The 19980-nt window shown below is 43.7% G+C and overlaps 1 protein-coding gene across 1 annotated transcript; it reads left to right on the top strand.

Moving 5' to 3' along the window:
- The first annotated feature begins 6001 nt into the window (after nucleotides 1-6001).
- On the top strand, nucleotides 6002-19245 carry LOC106563113 (toll-like receptor 8). The gene is made up of 2 exons (XM_014128336.3): nucleotides 6002-6038; nucleotides 15610-19245. The coding sequence occupies exons 1-2, from the start codon at nucleotides 6022-6024 to the stop codon at nucleotides 18701-18703; spliced, it is 3111 nt and encodes a 1036-aa protein (XP_013983811.1). The 5' UTR covers nucleotides 6002-6021; the 3' UTR covers nucleotides 18704-19245.
- The last annotated feature ends 735 nt before the right edge of the window (nucleotides 19246-19980 follow it).

Below are 19980 nucleotides of genomic sequence, written 5' to 3'. Positions count from 1 at the left end.
TATTGCAAAGTGTGATTTCCCAGTAAGGTTATTTTTAAATCTGGCAAGTTGATTGCGTTCAAGAGATGTAAATCTATAATTCTTTAAATGACAATATAATATTTTACCAATGTTTTCTAATTTTAATGATTTAATTTGTGGTGTTGACTTGACTGCCGGTTATTGGAGGGAAACGATTTCCTCAACATCAATGCCATAGTAAAACGCTGTTTTTGGATATAAATATGAACTTGATAGAACTAAAAATGCATGCATTGTCTAACATAATGTCCTAGGAGCGTCATCTGATGGAGATTGTAAAAGGTTAGTGCATCATTTTAGCTGGTTTTATGGTTTTGGTGACCCTGTCTTTGAATTGACAAAACATTACACACAACTCTTGTAAATGTACTGTCCTAACATACTCTAAATTTATGCTTTCGCCGTAAAACCTTTTTGAAATCGTAAAACGTGGTTAGATTAAGGAGATGTTTATCTTTCAAAGGGTGTAAAATAGTTGTATGTTTGAAAAATTTGAATTTTGACATTTATTTGGATTCAAATTTGCCGCTCTTGAAATGCACCTGCTGTTGATGGAGTGCACCACGGGGGGGACGCTAGCGTCCCACCTAGCCCATAGAGGTTAAAGAGGTGGGGTTTCAGGTGTCTCCGGAAGGTGGTGATTGACTCCGCTGTCCTGGCGTCGTGAGGGAGCTTGTTCCACCATTGGGGTGCCAGAGCAGCGAACAGTTTTGACTGGGCTGAGCGGGAACTGTGCTTCCTCAGAGGTAGGGGGGCCAGCAGGCCAGAGGTGGATGAACACAGTGCCCTTGTTTGGGTGTAGGGCCTGATCAGAGCCTGAAGGTATGGAGGTGCCGTTCCATTCACAGCTCCGTAGGCAATCACCATGGTCTTGTAGCGGATGCGAGCTTCAACTGGAAGCCAGTGGAGAGAGCGGAGGAGCGGGGTGACGTGAGAGAACTTGGGAAGGTTGAACACCAGACGGGCTGCGGCGTTCTGGATGAGTTGTAGGGGTTTAATGGCACAGGCAGGGAGCCCAGCCAACAGCGAGTTGCAGTAATCTAGACGGGAGATGACAAGTGCCTGGATTAGGACCTGCGCCGCTTCCTGTGTGAGGCAGGGTCGTACTCTGCGAATGTTGTAGAGCATGAACCTACAGGATCGGGTCACCGCCTTGATGTTAGTGGAGAACGACAGGGTGTTGTCCAGGATCACGCCAAGGTTCTTAGCACTCTGGGAGGAGGACACAAGGGAGTTGTCAACCGTGATGGCGAGATCATGGAACGGGCAGTCCTTCCCCGGGAGGAAGAGCAGCTCCGTCTTGCCGAGGTTCAGCTTGAGGTGGTGATCCGTCATCCACACTGATATGTCTGACAGACATGCAGAGATGCGATTCGCCGCCTGGTTATCAGAAGGGGGAAAGGAGAAGATTAATTGTGTGTCGTCTGCATAGCAATGATAGGAGAGACCATGTGAGGATATGACAGAGCCAAGTGACTTGGTGTATAGCGAGAATAGGAGAGGGCCTAGAACAGAGCCCTGGTGGACACCAGTGGTGAGAGCGCATGGTGCGGAGACAGATTCTCGCCACGCCACCTGGTAGGAGAGACCTGTCAGGTAGGACGCAATCCAAGCGTGGGCCGCGCCGGAGATGCCCAACTCGTAGAGGGTGGAGAGGAGGATCTGATGGTTCACAGTATCAAAGGCAGCAGATAGGTCTAGAAGGATGAGAGCAGAGGAGAGAGAGTTAGCTTTAGCAGTGCGGAGAGCCTCCGTGACACAGAGAAGAGCAGTCTCAGTTGAATGCCCAGTCTTGAAACCTGACTGATTAGGATCAAGAAGGTCATTCTGAGAGAGATAGCAGGAGAGCTGGCCAAGGACGGCACGTTCAAGAGTTTTGGAGAGAAAAGAAAGAAGGGATACTGGTCTGTAGTTGTTGACATCGGAGGGATCGAGTGTAGGTTTTTTCAGAAGGGGTGCAACTCTCGCTCTCTTGAAGATGGAAGGGACGTAGCCAGCGGTCAAGGATGAGTTGATGAGCGAGGTGAGGTAGGGGAGAAGGTCTCCGGAAATGGTCTGGAGAAGAGAGGAGGGGATAGGGTCAAGTGGGCAGGTTGTTGGGCGGCCGGCCGTCACAAGACGCGAGATTTCATCTGGAGAGAGAGGGGAGAAAGAGGTCAAAGCACAGGGTAGGGCAGTGTGAGCAGGACCAGCGGTGTCGTTTGACTTAGCAAACGAGGATCGGATATCGTCAACCTTCTTTTCAAAATGGTTGACGAAGTCATCCGCAGAGAGGGAGGAGGGGGGGGAGGTGGAGGATTACGGAGGGAGGAGAAGGTAGCAAAGAGCTTCCTAGGGTTAGAGGCAGATGCTTGGAATTTAGAGTGGTAGAAAGTGGCTTTAGCAGCAGAGACAGAAGAGGAGAATGTAGAGAGGAGGGAGTGAAAGGATGCCAGGTCCGCAGGGAGGCGAGTTTTCCTCCATTTCCGCTCAGCTGCCCGGAGCCCTGTTCTGTGAGCTCGTAGTGAGTCGTCGAGCCACGGAGCAGGAGGGGAGGACCGAGCCGGCCTGGAGGATAGGGGACAGAGAAAATCAAAGGATGCAGAAGGAGAGGAGGGTTGAGGAGGCAGAATCAGGAGATAGGTTGGAGAAGGTTTGAGCAGAGGGAAGAGATGATAGGATGGCAGAGGAGAGAGTAGCGGGAGAGAGAGAGCGAAGGTTGGGACGGCGCAATACCATCCGAGTAGGGGCAGAGTGAGAAGTGTTGGATGAGAGCAAGAGGGAAAAGGATACAAGGTAGTGGTCGGAGATTTGGAGGGGAGTTGCAATGAGATTAGTGGAAGAACAGCATCTAGTAAAGATGAGGTCAAGCGTATTGCCTGCCTTGTGAGTAGGGGGGGAAGGTGAGAGGGTGAGGTCAAAAGAGGAGAGGAGTGGAAAGAAGGAGGCAGAGAGGAATGAGTCAAAGGTAGACGTGGGGAGGTTAAAGTCACCCAGAACTGTGAGAGGTGAGCCATCCTCAGGAAAGGAACTTATCAAGGCGTCAAGCTCATTGATGAACTCTCCAAGGGAACCTGGAGGGCGATAAATGATAAGGATGTTAAGCTTGAAAGGGCTGGTAACTGTGACAGCATGGAATTCAAAGGAGGAGATAGACAGATGGGTCAGGGGAGAAAGAGAGAATGTCCACTTGGGAGAGATGAGGATTCCAGTGCCACCACCCCGCTGGCTCGATGCTCTAGGGGTATGCGAGAACACGTGGGCAGACGAAGAGAGAGCAGTAGGAGTAGCAGTGTTATCTGTGGTAATCCATGTTTCCGTCAGCGCCAGGAAGTCTAGGGACTGGAGGGTAGCATAGGCTGAGATGAACTCAGCCTTGTTGGCCGCAGACCGGCAGTTCCAGAGGCTGCCGGAGACCTGGAACTCCACGTGGTTAGAGTGGCAGCGGCCACGCGGTGTGAAGTGTTTGTATGGCCTGTGCAGAGGGGAGAGAACAGGGATAGACAGACACATAGTTGACAAGCTACAGAAGTGTTGTTTCTTGTATTATTGTCTCTTGTGTCTTTAGAGAACTGTTTCACTTTGATATCCTTTTTCTTCTGTCCTGATTTTCTCTTTCTTTTCTTCTGTTAACTAGATATTCTTTGTTGTTCTTCGTTAGCTAGCTAGCTTCTTCCAAAAGAGTCCCTAGCAACTGCTTAGCAACTGGTAAACAATTCAGCTAGCCAAGATAACTATTTTTCATAAAATTGTAGTTATTTTTCAAAAGCCTATCTTCTTTGTTTGTTGCTTGTTTTTTCTCCTATTCAGTCTTGCAGTTTTCTTTTGCTTTTTTCCGATGTACTTCACTCTAAAAACCATGTACATTTCAATATTTGTAGGAGCTCATTTTTCAGCTGCTGCTGCTCAAATTGGAGTTCCGGAACTTTACATTTCATACATTATTTTTTTTCTGTGCTGGCCCCCCGTGGGAACCGAACCCACAACCCTGGCATTGCAAACACCATGCTCTACCAACTGAGCTACAGGGAAGGCTAACTACTCACAACAGCAATACCATTGCCTTTAACAAATCTTAGTTCAGTCACCAGTTTAAGTTGAGAGTGGGGGTATCCATGGCATTTTCCAATTATGTTCCTATTTTACAAGTAAAAAAAATGGAGAACCTTTCATAATGTTGCCAAACAAAGACTCAACAAACTTACCTGAGACTCCCTGTCTCTGCCAGTCTGTTCCTGCATATCTGTCCCCAACTCTGCTGTCTGTGTGCCATCTGTTGCCTGCTCTGCCTAATGACATCATTGTGAAACATTTCCATTAGAATTTCATTTCTTTCTTATGAACATTTTATCAACTAGTCTGAGATATTAGGCTACTAGGGTTCTTACTTTGCGTTTTGGTGTACTGAAAAATACTCTGATGTCCGTCTTTTATTTTTCTGCCATTTTTCTACCTGGCTGGCTGGCTACACACACAGTGTGTAGGTTATTTACAGTAGGAGATGGGCTTCTATCATCTTATCTTTTATCATTCTATTTGGGCTTCGATCTAAAAGGTAGCTAGCAAATGTGAAACGGATTAAAATGACAAGAGTTGATAGCTGTATGAGTTCACCATTTACACAACATATGCTGCAACCTTTTGTAATTTGAATAGTTTGTTTCATATTGGCTGGCTTCCAACAATAGCTGAATTTGCAAAGCTAGCGAGCACCAATTCAGTTTCAGTGGTGTTTGCTATAATCTTTGCTACCCGGGTTAAATAAAATAAATAAATAAAAGTTCCCTTGCGACAATTTAGCTTTTGCAACGAGACCATTAAATATATTTAAGACAATGGTAGAAGAGAGTGTAGTTCTGTTCAGTTTGGACTTCAGTTTATCGCTAACCTTATCACAGGGACTTTGAAGCACTAACTTACATCATCTGCATGCTGATCTCGGAATAAATTGACGATAGCAAAGATTCCATCTTTGACGAGGCCACATAAATGGAATAGGTACTAGCTTGCGTAATAGTTAATATTTGCGCGCTAGCTCTGCATATTCAGCTAGTGTGTGTGTGCGATTGACTGGATTAACCTCACGTCAGTTACGTTCATTGAGTGCCTTTCAGACAGTGGCTAGACCCCTCTGTTACCCTGCCAGTGGATCAAACCATTGTGAGGAAAAGGGTGGGGGGGGGGGGGGGGGGGTCGCAATCTTTTGAAACTTAAAAACTCGCTATTAAGTGTCTATAATCAGCACAATTGCTTTCATTGCGTATTATTAATATTATTTAAATTACATAGTTATGATTCAGTGATATACTGGGGGGGACAAATCATATTTTTCCCAGGATGGGGGGGTCGTGTGCCCCCCGTCCCCCCCGCGATTCCCGCCCCTGCTCACTAGCTAGAGGCCAAATTAAAAGTGCCAGATGCGCAATTACACTCCAAAATCTACATTTCTTAGTTTTCTTCCAGACCCCCCAAAAAAGTATTCTCTTGTGATTTAAGCATTGACATTAACTCAGAATATCCAATTTCGTTGTTACTCTATGAACAATTGTGAAAAATAAAACTGAGAACCTAATTTGGGGGGGGGGGGTCACAGATTTTATAGGGCCCCCCTTGGAGTTGTTTGTTAACCATTATTTTACCAGGTATATTGACAGAAAACATAATGCACTACTTTCTCTTGTACACTAAGGACCTGGGTTTCATTTTTTTCTTTAAGTCGCTCTCATGCTACGAGAGGTTGGCGACCCCTGATATAAACTATTATACTGTAAACCGGAGTTTGTCATGGTCAGGTCATCTAATAGGGTGAAGAGTTCTTCCTGGTCTTAGTTGACCCGAACAGGGGAACAATTTGTAACGTTTAGTATGTTTGACATTCCCCATAAGAAATCATTTCCAAGACAGACAAAGTATTTTCTCAATGTGGAAGTTCATCACAGTTAGACAGCTTCCTCTTACTGTGCTATATTAAACAGAGGAGGCTCATCTATCCATTACTAGTCTGACATCTCTGACAGCATTATGAAGGAACAACACTGGTAAGGAAAATTACACTTAGATAAAAGAATCAGACATGAAAATAGATATTTCTGAATGTGTGTATTTCTTATGCTTTACACTTAACATCTGTATGCCTTCAAATACTTTTAATTCATGAGTTGAATGGCATTTCGATGACAATTTATGCTCTCTGACTTGAACAATGACCACGGTAGGCTATTCTATATTGAGAACTGGGGCCATATCCACAAAGCATCTCAGTCTAGAAAAGTACGGGGAATATAGACATTTTACACTCATACTGGTATGCATAACAAATAAAAGCTCTGCATGAAGCCTCTTTCGTGATAATTTGATCCGTATCAGTGATTTGATCCGTATCCGTGATTTCCCATGCTTTCTCAAAGAGAGTCCTACAGTATGTTGACGGTCAGCAGAAATGACACATCCATAACCATACAATTTCCATCAGGTTGAACTAAGTATTGCATTGCTAGAAGGCAAGTAGATTAGTATTTTGTGCACATTTGTGATATGATGGACACGCTTATTCAATAACAAGATGTAATCATTTGCCGTTAGTGAGAAGAGAGAACATTTATTTTGTTAATCTTAGCATTTAAAATGAGAAATAGGCATCTATTTCCTAGGCTATTATTTATTTCATTTCCATGATATTGCGATAATAAATTACTCACCTTTTCTGTGATGGTTTCATAGTCGTGAGGTCCCATCACTCGTTTAATTTGACCCACTTCACAGTAGCAAATGATAAGCTATTTCAAGTATTTGCTCTACACCATCCGCAGTTAATTAACAGTTAATTAACAGTGGAACAGACAGTTGGAGGTTACTTCTATAGCTTACGTCTGAATACTGTAATCTCACACTTCTCAAGTAGACAATATTGCATTTATACACAATACATATTTTCATAACCATTGCAGAATAAATTCCTCTCTTCTACTGGCCATGGATGATGGATTCATATTCCCGAAGTAGCCATAGCCTATAACAAATGACCATGCGCATTTGTCATTTAATTGGACCTATTGGTATTATTTCGAGTATTTTGCTCTAGTCATTTGAAAGGAAGAGTGGTTCATAACATACAGTGGATTTTAACAGGTGAATAGACAGTTTATCTTTTGCATTGAAGTGTGTATGGCTACCACTGTAAGTAGACAAAGACAATGTTTCAGAATTCGGGCAATGCAGCATAGGTTCAACAAAAAGTAAATGCAAAACATTTAGGTCCTATTAAATTCAAACGGTCTGTTTACAGGTCCACAGCAATGTGCAATTATTGTCTGCCAGATAGCCTTACAGCAAATGCCACTGCAAAAGTGTAACATTCTGCCATCACCTACAAAGACATTTGATCAAGTTCGCTAATGTTATCCTTTAGAAAACTGCCTCGTCCTAATTCGAATACTTCCAAAGTATACAGCAAATAAGACCGTTATTATAACCATAAAAGGTGAATGATGGTTGTTTTTCAGGCGGAGTTTTAATTATCGTTCACACGCGCACAGTTTCAGGATAGGTCTAATTTATAACGGGAAACAAGCGTATGTATGGCGTGCGCCAAGTTTATGCATCTCAATATATCTGTACATGTGCAGTCTTTTCAGAAATGGCGAACGCAGATATTTAATGTGCAATTTACGCAACCGTTATAAATGAGGCCCCAGATAAATTGATTTTTTGACGGGCGGACGGATAAATTAACCAATTAGAAAAGAGCAACATGCGCATGGACCATGGACCAAAATTCATCAAATCTAATTTGGTTTCCGTTCTCCACGGATCAGTCTAGACAAAGCCATCACCTAGTCGACAGATATTTAGAAGACCTCATGAGCTGTCTTCACCAGTTAAGAGTTACCAGCAGGTGTCTTGATTATAAAAAGGCATCAAGTCAGTGGTTCCTGTGACATAGACAGGCAATTTCTTTGGAGTTGAAAGAATGTTTTGATATTGCTTTATGATCAACCCACAAATAATCTAGACCTAAGAGTAGCCTCTCTCTTGCACATTTGACAATGATTTTACATGAGGCCTAATTCACATGATATATACTCAGCAAAAAAGAAACGTCCTCTCACTGTCAACTGCATTTATTTTCAGCATGAACATAACAAGATTCAACAACTGAGACATAAACTGAACAAGTTCCACAGACATGTGACTAACAGAAATTGAATAATGTGTCCCTGAACAAAGGGGGGGTCAAAATCAAAAGTAACAGTCAGTATCTGGTGTGGCCACCAGCTGCATTAAGTACTGCAGTGCATCTCCTCCTCATGGACTGCACCAGATTTGCTAGTTCTTGCTGTGAGATGTTACCCCACTCTTCCACCAAGGCACCTGCAAGTTCCCGGACATTTTTTGGGGGAATGGCCCTAGCACTCACCCTCCGATCCAACAGGTCCTAGACGTGCTCAATGGGATTGAGATCCGGGCTCTTCGCTGGCCATGGCAGAACACTGACATTCCTGTCTTGCAGGAAATCACGCACAGAATGTGCAGTATGGCTGGTGGCATTGTCATGCTAGAGGGTCATGTCAGGATGAACCCGTAGGAAGAGTACCACATGAGGGAGGAGGATGTCTTCCCTGTAACGCACAGCATTGAGATTGCCTGCAATGACAACAAGCTCAGTCCAATGATGCTGTGACACACCGCCCCAGACCTTGACGGATCCTCCACCTCCAAATCGATCCCGCTCCAGAGTACAGGCCTCGGTGTAACGCTCATTCCTTCGACGATAAACACGAATCCAACCATCACCCCTGGTGAGACAAAACCGCGACTCGTCAGTGAAGAGCACTTTTTTGCCAGTCCTGTCTGGTCCAGCGACGACGGGTTTGTGTCCATAGGCGACGTTGTTGCCGGTGATGTCTGGTGAGGACCTGCCTTACAACAGGCCTACAAGCCCTCAGTCCAGCCTCTCTCAGCCTATTGCGGACAGTCTGAGCACTGATGGAGGGATAGTGCATTACTCGGGCAGTTGTTGTTGCCATCCTGTACCTGTCCCGCGGTGTGATGTTCGGATGTACCGATCCTGTGCAGGTGTTGTTACACGTGGTCTGCTACTGCGAGGACGATCAGCTGTCTGTCCTGTCTCTCTGTAGCGCTGTCTTAGGCATCTCACAGTACAGAGATTGCAATTTATTGCCCTGGCCACATCTGCAGTCCTCATGCCTCCTTGCAGCATGCCTAAGGCATGTTCACGCAGATGAGCAGGGACCCTGGGCATCTTTCTTTTGGTGTTTTTCCAGAGTCAGTAGAAAGGCCTTTTTAGTGTCCTAAGTTTTCATAACTGTGACCTTAATTGTCTACCGTCTGTAAGCTGTTTGCGTCTTAATGACCGTTCCACAGGTGCATGTTCATTAATTGTTTATGGTTCATTGAACAAGCATGGGGAACAGTGTTAAAGCCCTTGACAATGAAGATCTGTGAAGTTATTTGGATTTTTCAAATTATCTTTGAAAGACAGGGTCCTGAAAAAGGGACGTTTCTTTTTTTTTGCTGAGTTTACCTAAATACTTAACCACTAGGCTAATAAATAATCACTAATGCTTCTTTTGATTTCATCATTAACCTACATCATGTTATTTCAAGTTATCCCTTCAGTAAAGGTATACATTGGGCAGTTGATAGCATCTGGGGCCTAAGTGTTCGATGATTAATGTTTGAAAGGTCTATCGTTTTATGCAACATTATCGGCAAGTGACTTGATGCCTAGGCCTACTGTGCCAAAAGCGATTTAGACAGTTGTTGAATGGGATTGATGGAGTGTTGATAAGGGTAATCAAAATCCAGCTTTTAACAACCAAACTGTATGATTCAGTACAATATGCCATCCGGTTGTGAAAAGAAGAATCCTGGCAACAACATTAGCATTTCTTTACATTCCCCAGACAGACAGAAAGTATTTTCTCTGAATGTGGAAGTTCATCACAGGCAGTTAGACAACTTCCTCTTACTGTGCTATAGGCTTATTACCCAGCAGAGGCTCCTCCAACCACGCTCCTCCAACCACGACTTCTCTATGACAACTCTAACAGCATTATGAAAAAACAACACTTGAAAATGACACTTAGATAAAAGAATCAGGCATTAAAATAGATACACTACAACACCAAGAGTATGTGGACACCTGCTCGTCGAACATCTCATTACAAAATCAGGGGCATTAATATGGAGTTGATTCTCTCCTTTGCTACTATAATAGCCTCCACTCTTCAGGGAAGGCTTTCCACTAAATGTTGGAACATTTCTGCGAGGACTTGCTTCCATTCAGCCACAAGAGCATTAGTGAAGTTGGGCACTGATATTGGGCGATGTTCCAATTCATCCCAAAGGTGTTTGATGGAGTTGAGGTCAGGGCTCTGTGCAGGCCAGTCTAGTTCTTCCACAACGATCTCGACAAACCATTTCTGTATGGACCTCGCTTCGTGCACGGGGGCATTGTCACGCTGAAACAGGAAAGGGCCTTCCCCAAGGCTCACAAAGTTGGAAGCACATAATCGTCTAGAATGTCATTGTAGGCTGTAACGTTAAGATTTCCCTTCACTGGAACTAAGGGGCCTAGTCCTAACTATGAAAAACAGCCCCAGATGGACTACCAGATGGTGAAGCGTGATTCATCACTCCAGAGAACGCATTTCCACTGTTCCAGAGTCCAACTGCAGCGAGCTTTGCACCACTCCAGCTAATGCTTGGCATTACACATTGTGATCATAGGCTTGTGTGCGGCTGCTCGGCCATGGAAATCCATTTCATGAAGCTCCCGACGAACAGTTATTGTGCTGACATTGCTTCCAGAGGTATTTTGGAACTCGGTAGTGAGTGTTGCAACCGAGGACAGACGATCTTTAGCTTCAGCACTCAGCGGTTCCGTTCTGTGAGCTTGTGTGGCCTACCACTTCGCTATTGTTGCTCCTAGATGTTTCCACCTCACAATAACAGCACTTACAGTTGACCGGGGCAGCTCTAGCAGGGCAGAAATTAGAAGAACTGACTTGTTGGAATGTTGGCATCCTACGACAGTGCCATGTTGAAAGTCACTGAGCTCTTCAGTAAGGTCATTTTACTGCCAATGTCTGTCTATTTAGATTGCATGGCTGTGTGCTCGATTTTATACAGCTGTCAGCAATGGGTGTGGCTGAAATAGACAAATTCCCTAATTTGAAGGGGTGTCCACATACTTATGTTTATACAGGTTATCGCTGAATGTGTCTATTCCTTATGCTTTACACTTAAAATCTATATGCGTTAAAATAGGCCTACCTGTGATTCATGAGTTCAATGGCATTTCGATGACAATTTATGCTGTCTGACTTGAACAATGACCACAGTAGGCTATTGTTCGATGTCAGGTCGATCACGAGTTACCAGTCGCTCGCAACCCACCTATGAGTAGCTCGCTAAACAATTCTGAAAGTACATGCAATTTTCACCGCAAATTGTCATAAACAAATCTCACAAGTAGCCTATCAGACACCGCAAGCTCCCAGCTACTATTTATTCAACACAACACTCACATTATCCCATCCCTGGTTAGCCACTAACACAAAATATCTGCCAATTAATTTCCAGCAATTTTGCCCGTCTGTCTGTGTGGTGCGCGTGTTTGTTTATCACTCCTTGTGTAATTGATGTGATAACCGTCTTGTGGGTTGACATAAGTACTTTCGGCAAAACATTCACAATTAAATGGTAAAGTAGGCTTACCTGGCGATCGTACATTACGATGAAGTATATAATTTGCAGTGGCGATTTTAGCCTGTAAATCTTGGTGGGGCAAAAAAAAGAAAGTGGGATGCATGCCAGCAATGCCACTACACAACAATATTAAACAATACATTAATTTCACTATAACGGTGACAAACATGCCCAAAAACTGTTAGGGCGTACATAAAGCTGTCCCAGCAGAGTCCCAACACCTTACCACTGCTACACCTGGCTATCAGCGGAGTCTTGTCTGGCAGCGAAACAGTTCATTCAGCCTCGTTTACTGCCTTTTAAAGAATCATAGCTGATATGGCTGACTTGCTTAAACACATGTGGTTTCTACTGACAATTGAGATGTACAAACTACGGCACAAGGGGACGACAAGCAGATGAGGCAATCTGTAATTTCGATGTAGACATTAATGAGCGAGCTAGGACGGACATAGTCAATATAACTATTTGTTCAGCACTTTTGAAATGTACAGCAACAGAATTCAGAACATGGGCCGTTCTTTTTTTTCCACACTGTTTGCAAACTGATGTGTGATACGTATTAACACCAAAATAACATGCAAAACAGGAAAGCCCCCCCCACAAAAAAAGTGGGGCTCAAAGCCCCACCTGCCCTGAATAACACATGAGGCCTATTTTACATGATATGCCTACATACTTATAACCACTAGGCTAATAAACACGTTTTTGATTATTTAATTACCTACTTCATGTTAACTCAAGTTATCCATTTGGAGCACAACACCATGGTGTTAAAATATATGTCTAAATTGACCATGCCTAAATTGGGCAATTGATGGCATCTACACTAAAAATAAAAGGTTCCTGGAGTGGCCTTTAGGGGTTCTTCAAACTGAAACTGTGGGGGAACCCTTATAAGTTTTTCAAAGAACCAATTTTAATGGATCCTCAAAGAACCTTTTGAAGAACCTTTTGGGGTTAATTTTTGAACTACCCCCCTATTATTATTAACAACACAATATTTTAGTGTTTATTATAATTTTAGTGGCAAAGCAGAATAAAAATATCCAAATATGAGGTAAACTCCCAGCAGAGCCCCAAGTCCAATGGGTATATCCTGAAGGCATTCAGTTGTACAACTGACTAGGTATCCCCCTTTCCCTTTCCTCTGGCGTGTTGATGTTAATGTGTTGACGTTAGCCATAGCCAGAATGATTTTGCAGTGCATGGTGATTGAACAGGTTTCCTGTTATATTCATCAGAGGTGTAGGGGGGTTAAAGTCTGAATCCAAAAAATAGTAATTATACAGATGTTTAACAAAACGTGCACACACCAGTATTCATACCTTGGTTTTTGTGGTAAATGTGAATGAAAAAAACTTTTGATTATGGTTTTCATACACATACTATGTCCATAATGTAGAGGCCTATGGGACTTTCATTGAAGAGGTAAGGGAGGAGGATGGTACATGTGATCTGCATAACATACCAATAGACATACCTTCGCATGCCTCCTTGTCTGTATACCTGCAGACACAAAAGTGAGCAGTTCAGTCATCTGCACCCAATACAGCTAGCCTTCAGCATATTCTTATAGCCTACATATTCTTACCTCTTTGTTGATTGATATCCATTGAATTGTGTCCATTTTCTGTTTTAGAAAGATTAGCACAAATATCAAAAGATAGATGGTTTCATCTTAAAACAACATCAATTTAGATCATACACATCTTTACATTTTTCCTTTAAGCACCTGCACCTGCTGTCCTTTCAAATTCAAATGTTTCAGTTGGGCAGTTAGGTTCCTGCAAGAACCCCCACCAACTGAGGAGGTTCCTCCACCCCCAGCGCCAAGAACCCGAAGGTTCTTCAAAGAACTTTGAGGATCTTAGAAGAACCCTTGTTGAACCCCTCATTTTTTGAGTGTAGGGCTTATGTTAACTTTGATTATGTTTGATGAATATTATAGACCTTTCAAATGTTGTATGCGACATTATTGGCAAGTGAATTGATGCCTACTGTGTCAAAGCCATTTAGAGTTGTTAAATGGGAGTGACAAGTGTGTTGATATAATGGTACTTGTCAAAATTCTGCTTGTAACAACAATCAGAATTGGGAGAAAAAAGAGAATAAAGTTTGCATGCCAACATATTAGGCAATATGAGTAGGCAAAGTGATCGGGTCAGTTGAAAATTATATCAAACGTTTTACCATTGCAGCATTTGATGTACACTTACATTCACCATGGTTGACTGAGGTGACACAAGCTATAGAATTTAAAGCCTTCATTGCATTTGGTCATTGCAAGTGTAAGCCATTGGGTGTATTGATTAACACATTCATAAATGGCAAAAAAATACAGTAAAAAAAAATGGAATCCTGTTAAAACCTGTTTTAAGATAAAAATAAAAACTTCCAGCTCAGAGTAGATTTTAGGATGATGTTAAGATGCTGCCCAGACAAACTCATGTTACTGAGCCAGGAGTAAAATCAACTCATTAAAATGTCTGTCCTTTATCTAGGAGATAAAAGCTCATATTTAACGCTATTTTTTTTGTTGCCACAAAACTACCTCTATACCTACATTAATTTGTATAGGTTACCTTTAGCCGAGTCCCGTGACTCTTGTGGGGTACTGTAGTAGAGCATATTAGTTTGTAGCCCAAACGGTTCGGACGCTACAGACAAAAGTTGGCACATCAGCATTATCGACTTCAACCGTTCAGATGCTGCAGAAGTTTAGTGAGAGGAGCAATTTTCGGGATGTTTCCTGGTCTGACAAACAGCACTGTAGCTCTTTCCCCTATAGATGTGGAAGGTCAACATAGGCAGATTTGGTGAATTGAGACACAGCCAATGTCACGGCTGTCTGAAGAATGGGACCAAAGCGCAGCGTGTGTATCGTTCCACATTTTATTATAACTGTGAAACTATGCAAGACATAAAAAGAAACTAATGAACAAAACAACAAACCGTGACAAAGCATTGCAACATACACTTACTCAAAATAATCTCCCACAAAACCTAGTGGGAAAACCAACAACTTAAATATGATCCCCAATTAGAGACAACGATGACCAGCTGCCTCTAATTGGAGATCATTCCAAAAAACAACAACATAGAAATACAGAAACTAGACAAAACCCCCAACATAGAAAAATAAACTAGAACCAACATAGAAATAAATCAACTAGACAAAACCCCCTGTCACGCCCTGACCTACTCTACCATAGAAAATAAAAGCTTTCTATGGTCAGAACGTGACAGCCAATGCAAAAAAACAGATAGTTTAAACTGACAGACTTTGAAGGGGATATTTTAATTTTGTTACTTAAATTGACTCACTGGTCAATGCTTTGTGGATTGCGGGCCCTGACTACACCATGACTAACCCTTGACAGCTCAATGGCAGGTTCATGACCGGTCTGCTTAAACTTAATCCGAATGGTGTTTTATTTGCCTACAGTGTGATTTTGATGTGATGCATAGGAACAGTTCAGTCTTGTAAAAATGTGAACTGGTGAATTTTCTGACAACCAAAGTACTACAGTACGCCTACTACATTTCATAACACTTTTGGTAACTTAAAAGTGTTTAGAAAAGAGTTAGGGAAGCAGGATTGTAGGATTTGTTGTAGCTCAGGGATGCCCAGCATATTATTGAACGTACCACACAGTAAATGAAGTCAAGACAGATTTTCAGTTTTTAAAATAGAAGTAATGGGAGGCCGTCTGCGCTCCTTTTTGGTTCGGATTCTTCCATATTCTCAACAGTCTTTGAAATGCATAATACTGTATCTTTAAGTAGTCTGTAGCTATGTGTTACGCCGGTCCCTTCTTTCAGGGAACTGAGATTGTTTTCAGCCCATGAAATACTCATATCCTGTTCCCACAGGTGTCCCCTTTACACTTCCTTTCAGAGGCTGCTGTTACTCCTAGTGTTGCTGTGTCTCTCCCCCTCCTGCTCTGGGAGGACCTGGGCTCAGAGGAAACTACCCTGTGATGTCATCTCTCTCAACCATTCACTGGCCTTCAACTGCTCGCACAGGAAGCTACTCCAGGTACCCCACGATATCAGCTGGAACGCCACAGAGCTCGACCTGTCCTCCAACCAAATCAAGATACTCTCCAGCTCCTCGTTCTGGAACCTCCAGAATCTGACTCTGCTAGACCTTAGCCATAACTTCAACCCCCAGGAACATCCATTGAAGATAGAGGACCAAACATTCTCCATGCTGGATCAGCTTGAGGCACTGCTCCTTGACGGTAATGGCCTTTGCACAGTGCCGAGGGGCCTTCCGTCTGGGTTGCAGATTCTGTTTCTGAGGTACAATGACATCAGGACTGTAACACCGGAAAACTTCAGGGATATTCCACGAATTAAAGTCATCCGTTTAAGTGACAACTGCCAAGGGAGTGTCTGTAATGGGACCCTGGATATTGCAAACCACACTTTCTCCAGCCTCACTAACCTGACAAACCTGACACTGTCTTTTAACAGACTGAAAGCCATCCCCCATTTCCTCCCCCCATCCCTCCAGCTGCTCAAACTCGAACGGAACCTAATCACCCACATTCACCAGCATGACCTGAGTGCACTCACTAATCTGAGCGCTCTAGACTTTTCGGGTAACTGTCCTGTGTGTTCTAACACGCCGTTCCTCTGCTTTCCCTGTAATACACCCAACGGAGCACTACAAATCCACCCAGATGCCTTCAGGAAGCTCTCCCAGCTGCAGGAGCTGAGGCTATCAGGAAACTCGCTAGAGCACCTACAAACAACCTGGTTTGAGAACCTCACCAACTTACGCTACCTGTACCTCTCATTTAATCGTCTGGTTGGGGAGATAGCCAATGGGGACTTTCTCTCTGTGCTACCTTTCGTAGAAGTGATGGACTTGTCTTACAATAATGCTGGACAAAATTCCCACAACTTGAGCCTCTCAAAGAATTTTTCCAAACTGGCATCTCTGAAGACATTGCACCTAGAAAACTATGTTTTTTCAGCTCTTCACAAAAATCACTTGGAACCACTTTACAGTTTAGCTAATCTGTCTGTCCTCAATTTGGCAACCAACTTCATCTATTGGACAGACCTTTCACTTTTTGAAAAGTTCCACAATTTATCCAGTGTTGGCCTCTCAGAGAACAGTCTGACTTTCCTGTCCAAGAGGGCAGATGCCTTGTCTGTGAATGGGTATGGCTGGGGCTATGAGCCAGATATAGACAGGTATGAGCCTTTGATACACAAGGATGAATTCTACCGTCGCCATTTGCCTAACATTAAACCAGAGTGTCTTGCGTACGGTCCAGTGCTCGACCTCAGCAAAAACAATATCTTCCACATAAACCCTGATATGCTGCAGGGCCTGAACAACACAGCTTGTCTCAACCTGTCATCTAACTTCATTGGAGACATGTTCAACGGCAGTGAGTTTGTACATTTCTCCAAGCTGAAGTACTTGGATCTATCCCAGAATAAAGTCTACCTGCGCTTTGAGCATGCATTCAGTGAACTGACTGCACTGGAGGTGTTGGACTTGAGTTATAATAAGCATTACTTTCTGGTGGCAGGGCTAAACCACAGTTTAGCATTCCTAGAAAACCTGGGTTCTCTGAAGGTTCTGAACTTGAGCTGGAATGAGATCAGCACCCTCACTGATAAAGCCATGTCAAGCAACTCCCTGCAAGAATTGAACTTCCAGGGCAACCGCCTGGACATCATGTGGAACAAGGGTCTGGACTTTAATCATCTTTTCAGAGAACTTAATAACCTGACGTCCCTGGATCTGTCATACAACCAGCTCCACCACATCCCATCTGAGGTATACGACAACTTCCCCAAGACCCTGAGACACTTGACTCTGAGTAAAAACGGACTTGAGGACTTTAACTGGACGAGGCTCACACAACTGCCACATCTGGAGGAGCTGGACTTGAGTAAGAACAAACTGGAGCGAGTGGCCTTAACCTTCTCCACTCTTAACAGTTCACTGAGGCTGCTGGACCTGAGCCATAACAGGATTTCCCAGCTAGTGCCTGGTTTCCTCAGGGGCGCCAGGAGCCTGTATGTGCTGGACCTCAGCTTCAACCTGCTGGAGCTCATCAACCAGACAACGTTTGAATCTGGAGCTGAGAACAACCTCCAGCAGCTGTCACTACAGGGGAACCCGCTCCACTGCACCTGTGACTTGCTGGAGTTCCACATGTGGATGAGGAGCAATGAGGTGGAGCTCCCTCTGCTGGCCATTGAGGTGACATGCGACATGCCCATGGAGAGGAGGGGCAGGTCTGTGCTGAGTTACGACATAGAGGAATGCGTGAAGGATGACAACGCAATGGCCTTCTGCATCCTCACGTTGTTAGTCGTCGTTCACCTTCTATTGGTATCTCTCACAGCACACCTCTTTTACTGGGACCTGTCCTATATTCTTTACTACTGTTTGGCCAAGCTGAAGCACCAATGTCTCTTACATGACACAGACTGTGTCTACGATGCCTTCGTCATGTATGACACCACAGACCCGCTGGCCTCTGATTGGGTGTTGAACCACCTTAGGGTGGAACTAGAGGAGCGCGGAGAGAGGGTTCGCCCACTCTGCCTGGAGGAGCGTGATTGGATGCCAGGGATGCCTATCATGGATAACCTTTCCAATAGTGTGCGGCAGAGCAGGAAAACGGTGTTCGTGCTGACAGAGGGCTTCCTGTCGCGTGGTGTGGTTAAAATGGCCGCCCTGCTGGTGCAGCAGCGACTGGTGGAGGAGGGTGTGGATGCCATGGTGTTGCTGCTGCTGCAGCCCCAGGTTCTGCGACGCTCACGCATCCTCCACCTGCGCAGACGGCTCTGCAGGCGCAGTGTTCTGGAGTGGCCAGCAACTGCCGGTCCGGCTGCCCAGCGCTGGTTCTGGCACCACCTGAAGAGAGCCATACGGAAAGATCAGCGAGCCACACACGCATCACTACACGGCACATACTTCACTGGGCGGTGAACTCAAGGTCATGAAAAGAACTGACCAAAAACAGGAAACCGACCAAAAACATGGTTGAGTTTACTTCAGCTTAAAGGTCTCCAATTCCTACTCTGCAGTGTTATAGAATCAGTTCCTAGAGACATGACTGTGTAGTTCCCCCTCACACACACACACACACACACACACACACACACACACACACACACACACACACACACACACACACACACACACACACACACACACACACACACACACACACACAATGTAGCCTATTGTAGCGGCTGCATGGTTTTCTGTACAATCCATAATAGAATATTAGGCCTTCATTTCTGTTTTTCCTGTGAAGGATTATATTATCAATGGTCACATTAGCTTCTCTGTGAAAATGCCTGCTTCATCTACAGTACAATATAGTAAATCATGTTTACTGTTGATGTACATGACCTCATCTATACCTGGTAAGAAAACAGTATTATGATCATATTTTGGCTACATTCAGATGTTTTTGACCAGGTGTAAACCAGTCTACCGATACTTTAATAAATGTAGTTACAATAGTTTCCTATGGGAGGACAATCTTACTGATCTCAACCACTGGGTGGCAGAGTAACTCCTGATTCATGTGTTCAGGGCTGGCATGATGTATATATACACTACTAGTTCCATATCAGTAGCTTCTCCTACAGTATCATCTGACTCTGGAAGGCAGTGTTCTCCATCCCTGGTCCTAGGGACCCACAGGGTGTGCAGGCTTTAGCGATTCATACTTTACAAAGTGTATTAATATCATAATTATTTTTTTATCACCAAAAGATCTGTGCCATTCACTTTGAACTGGACTGTGTTTACAATTGCGGTCCTGAGAAGATCCGCTTGTTTTGAGAGCTGCATGTAGCCACGTGTGCTCATTTGTTTATATCCTTTGCTAGTTAGTGAGTTATTAAACCAGTTATAGATCATTTGTTGTCATCAATGGGGGAGTGATTATTTCCTACAAGATCACAAAACGTGTACATTTCTAGACATCTTTAAAAAGCGAGTTGGGTAAAGAGCTTTTTTGTTGTCTTAAGGACAGGCTTGAATAACCTAAGTAGCCAATAGGCAGAGGGTAGCATAATTTGTCTGATTCTCTGTAATAATGATACGGGAATAATAATACAATTTATTTTGTAAAGTGGTTTCTTGCATCAAACAACACAACAACATTGTCTGTCACCTCCTTGTACGAAGGATAAAAAATGTGTCTGGACCAAAGAAACAGAAGTTCTACAAGAAGACTCACTGCTCTCTGT

Source organism: Salmo salar, chromosome 11 (assembly GCF_965601325.2).
Source record: "Salmo salar chromosome 11, fSalSal1, whole genome shotgun sequence".
NCBI lineage: Eukaryota > Metazoa > Chordata > Actinopteri > Salmoniformes > Salmonidae > Salmo > Salmo salar.
The sequence above is the reverse complement of the archived record's forward strand: the minus strand, read 5'-3'. Positions and strand labels throughout refer to the sequence as shown.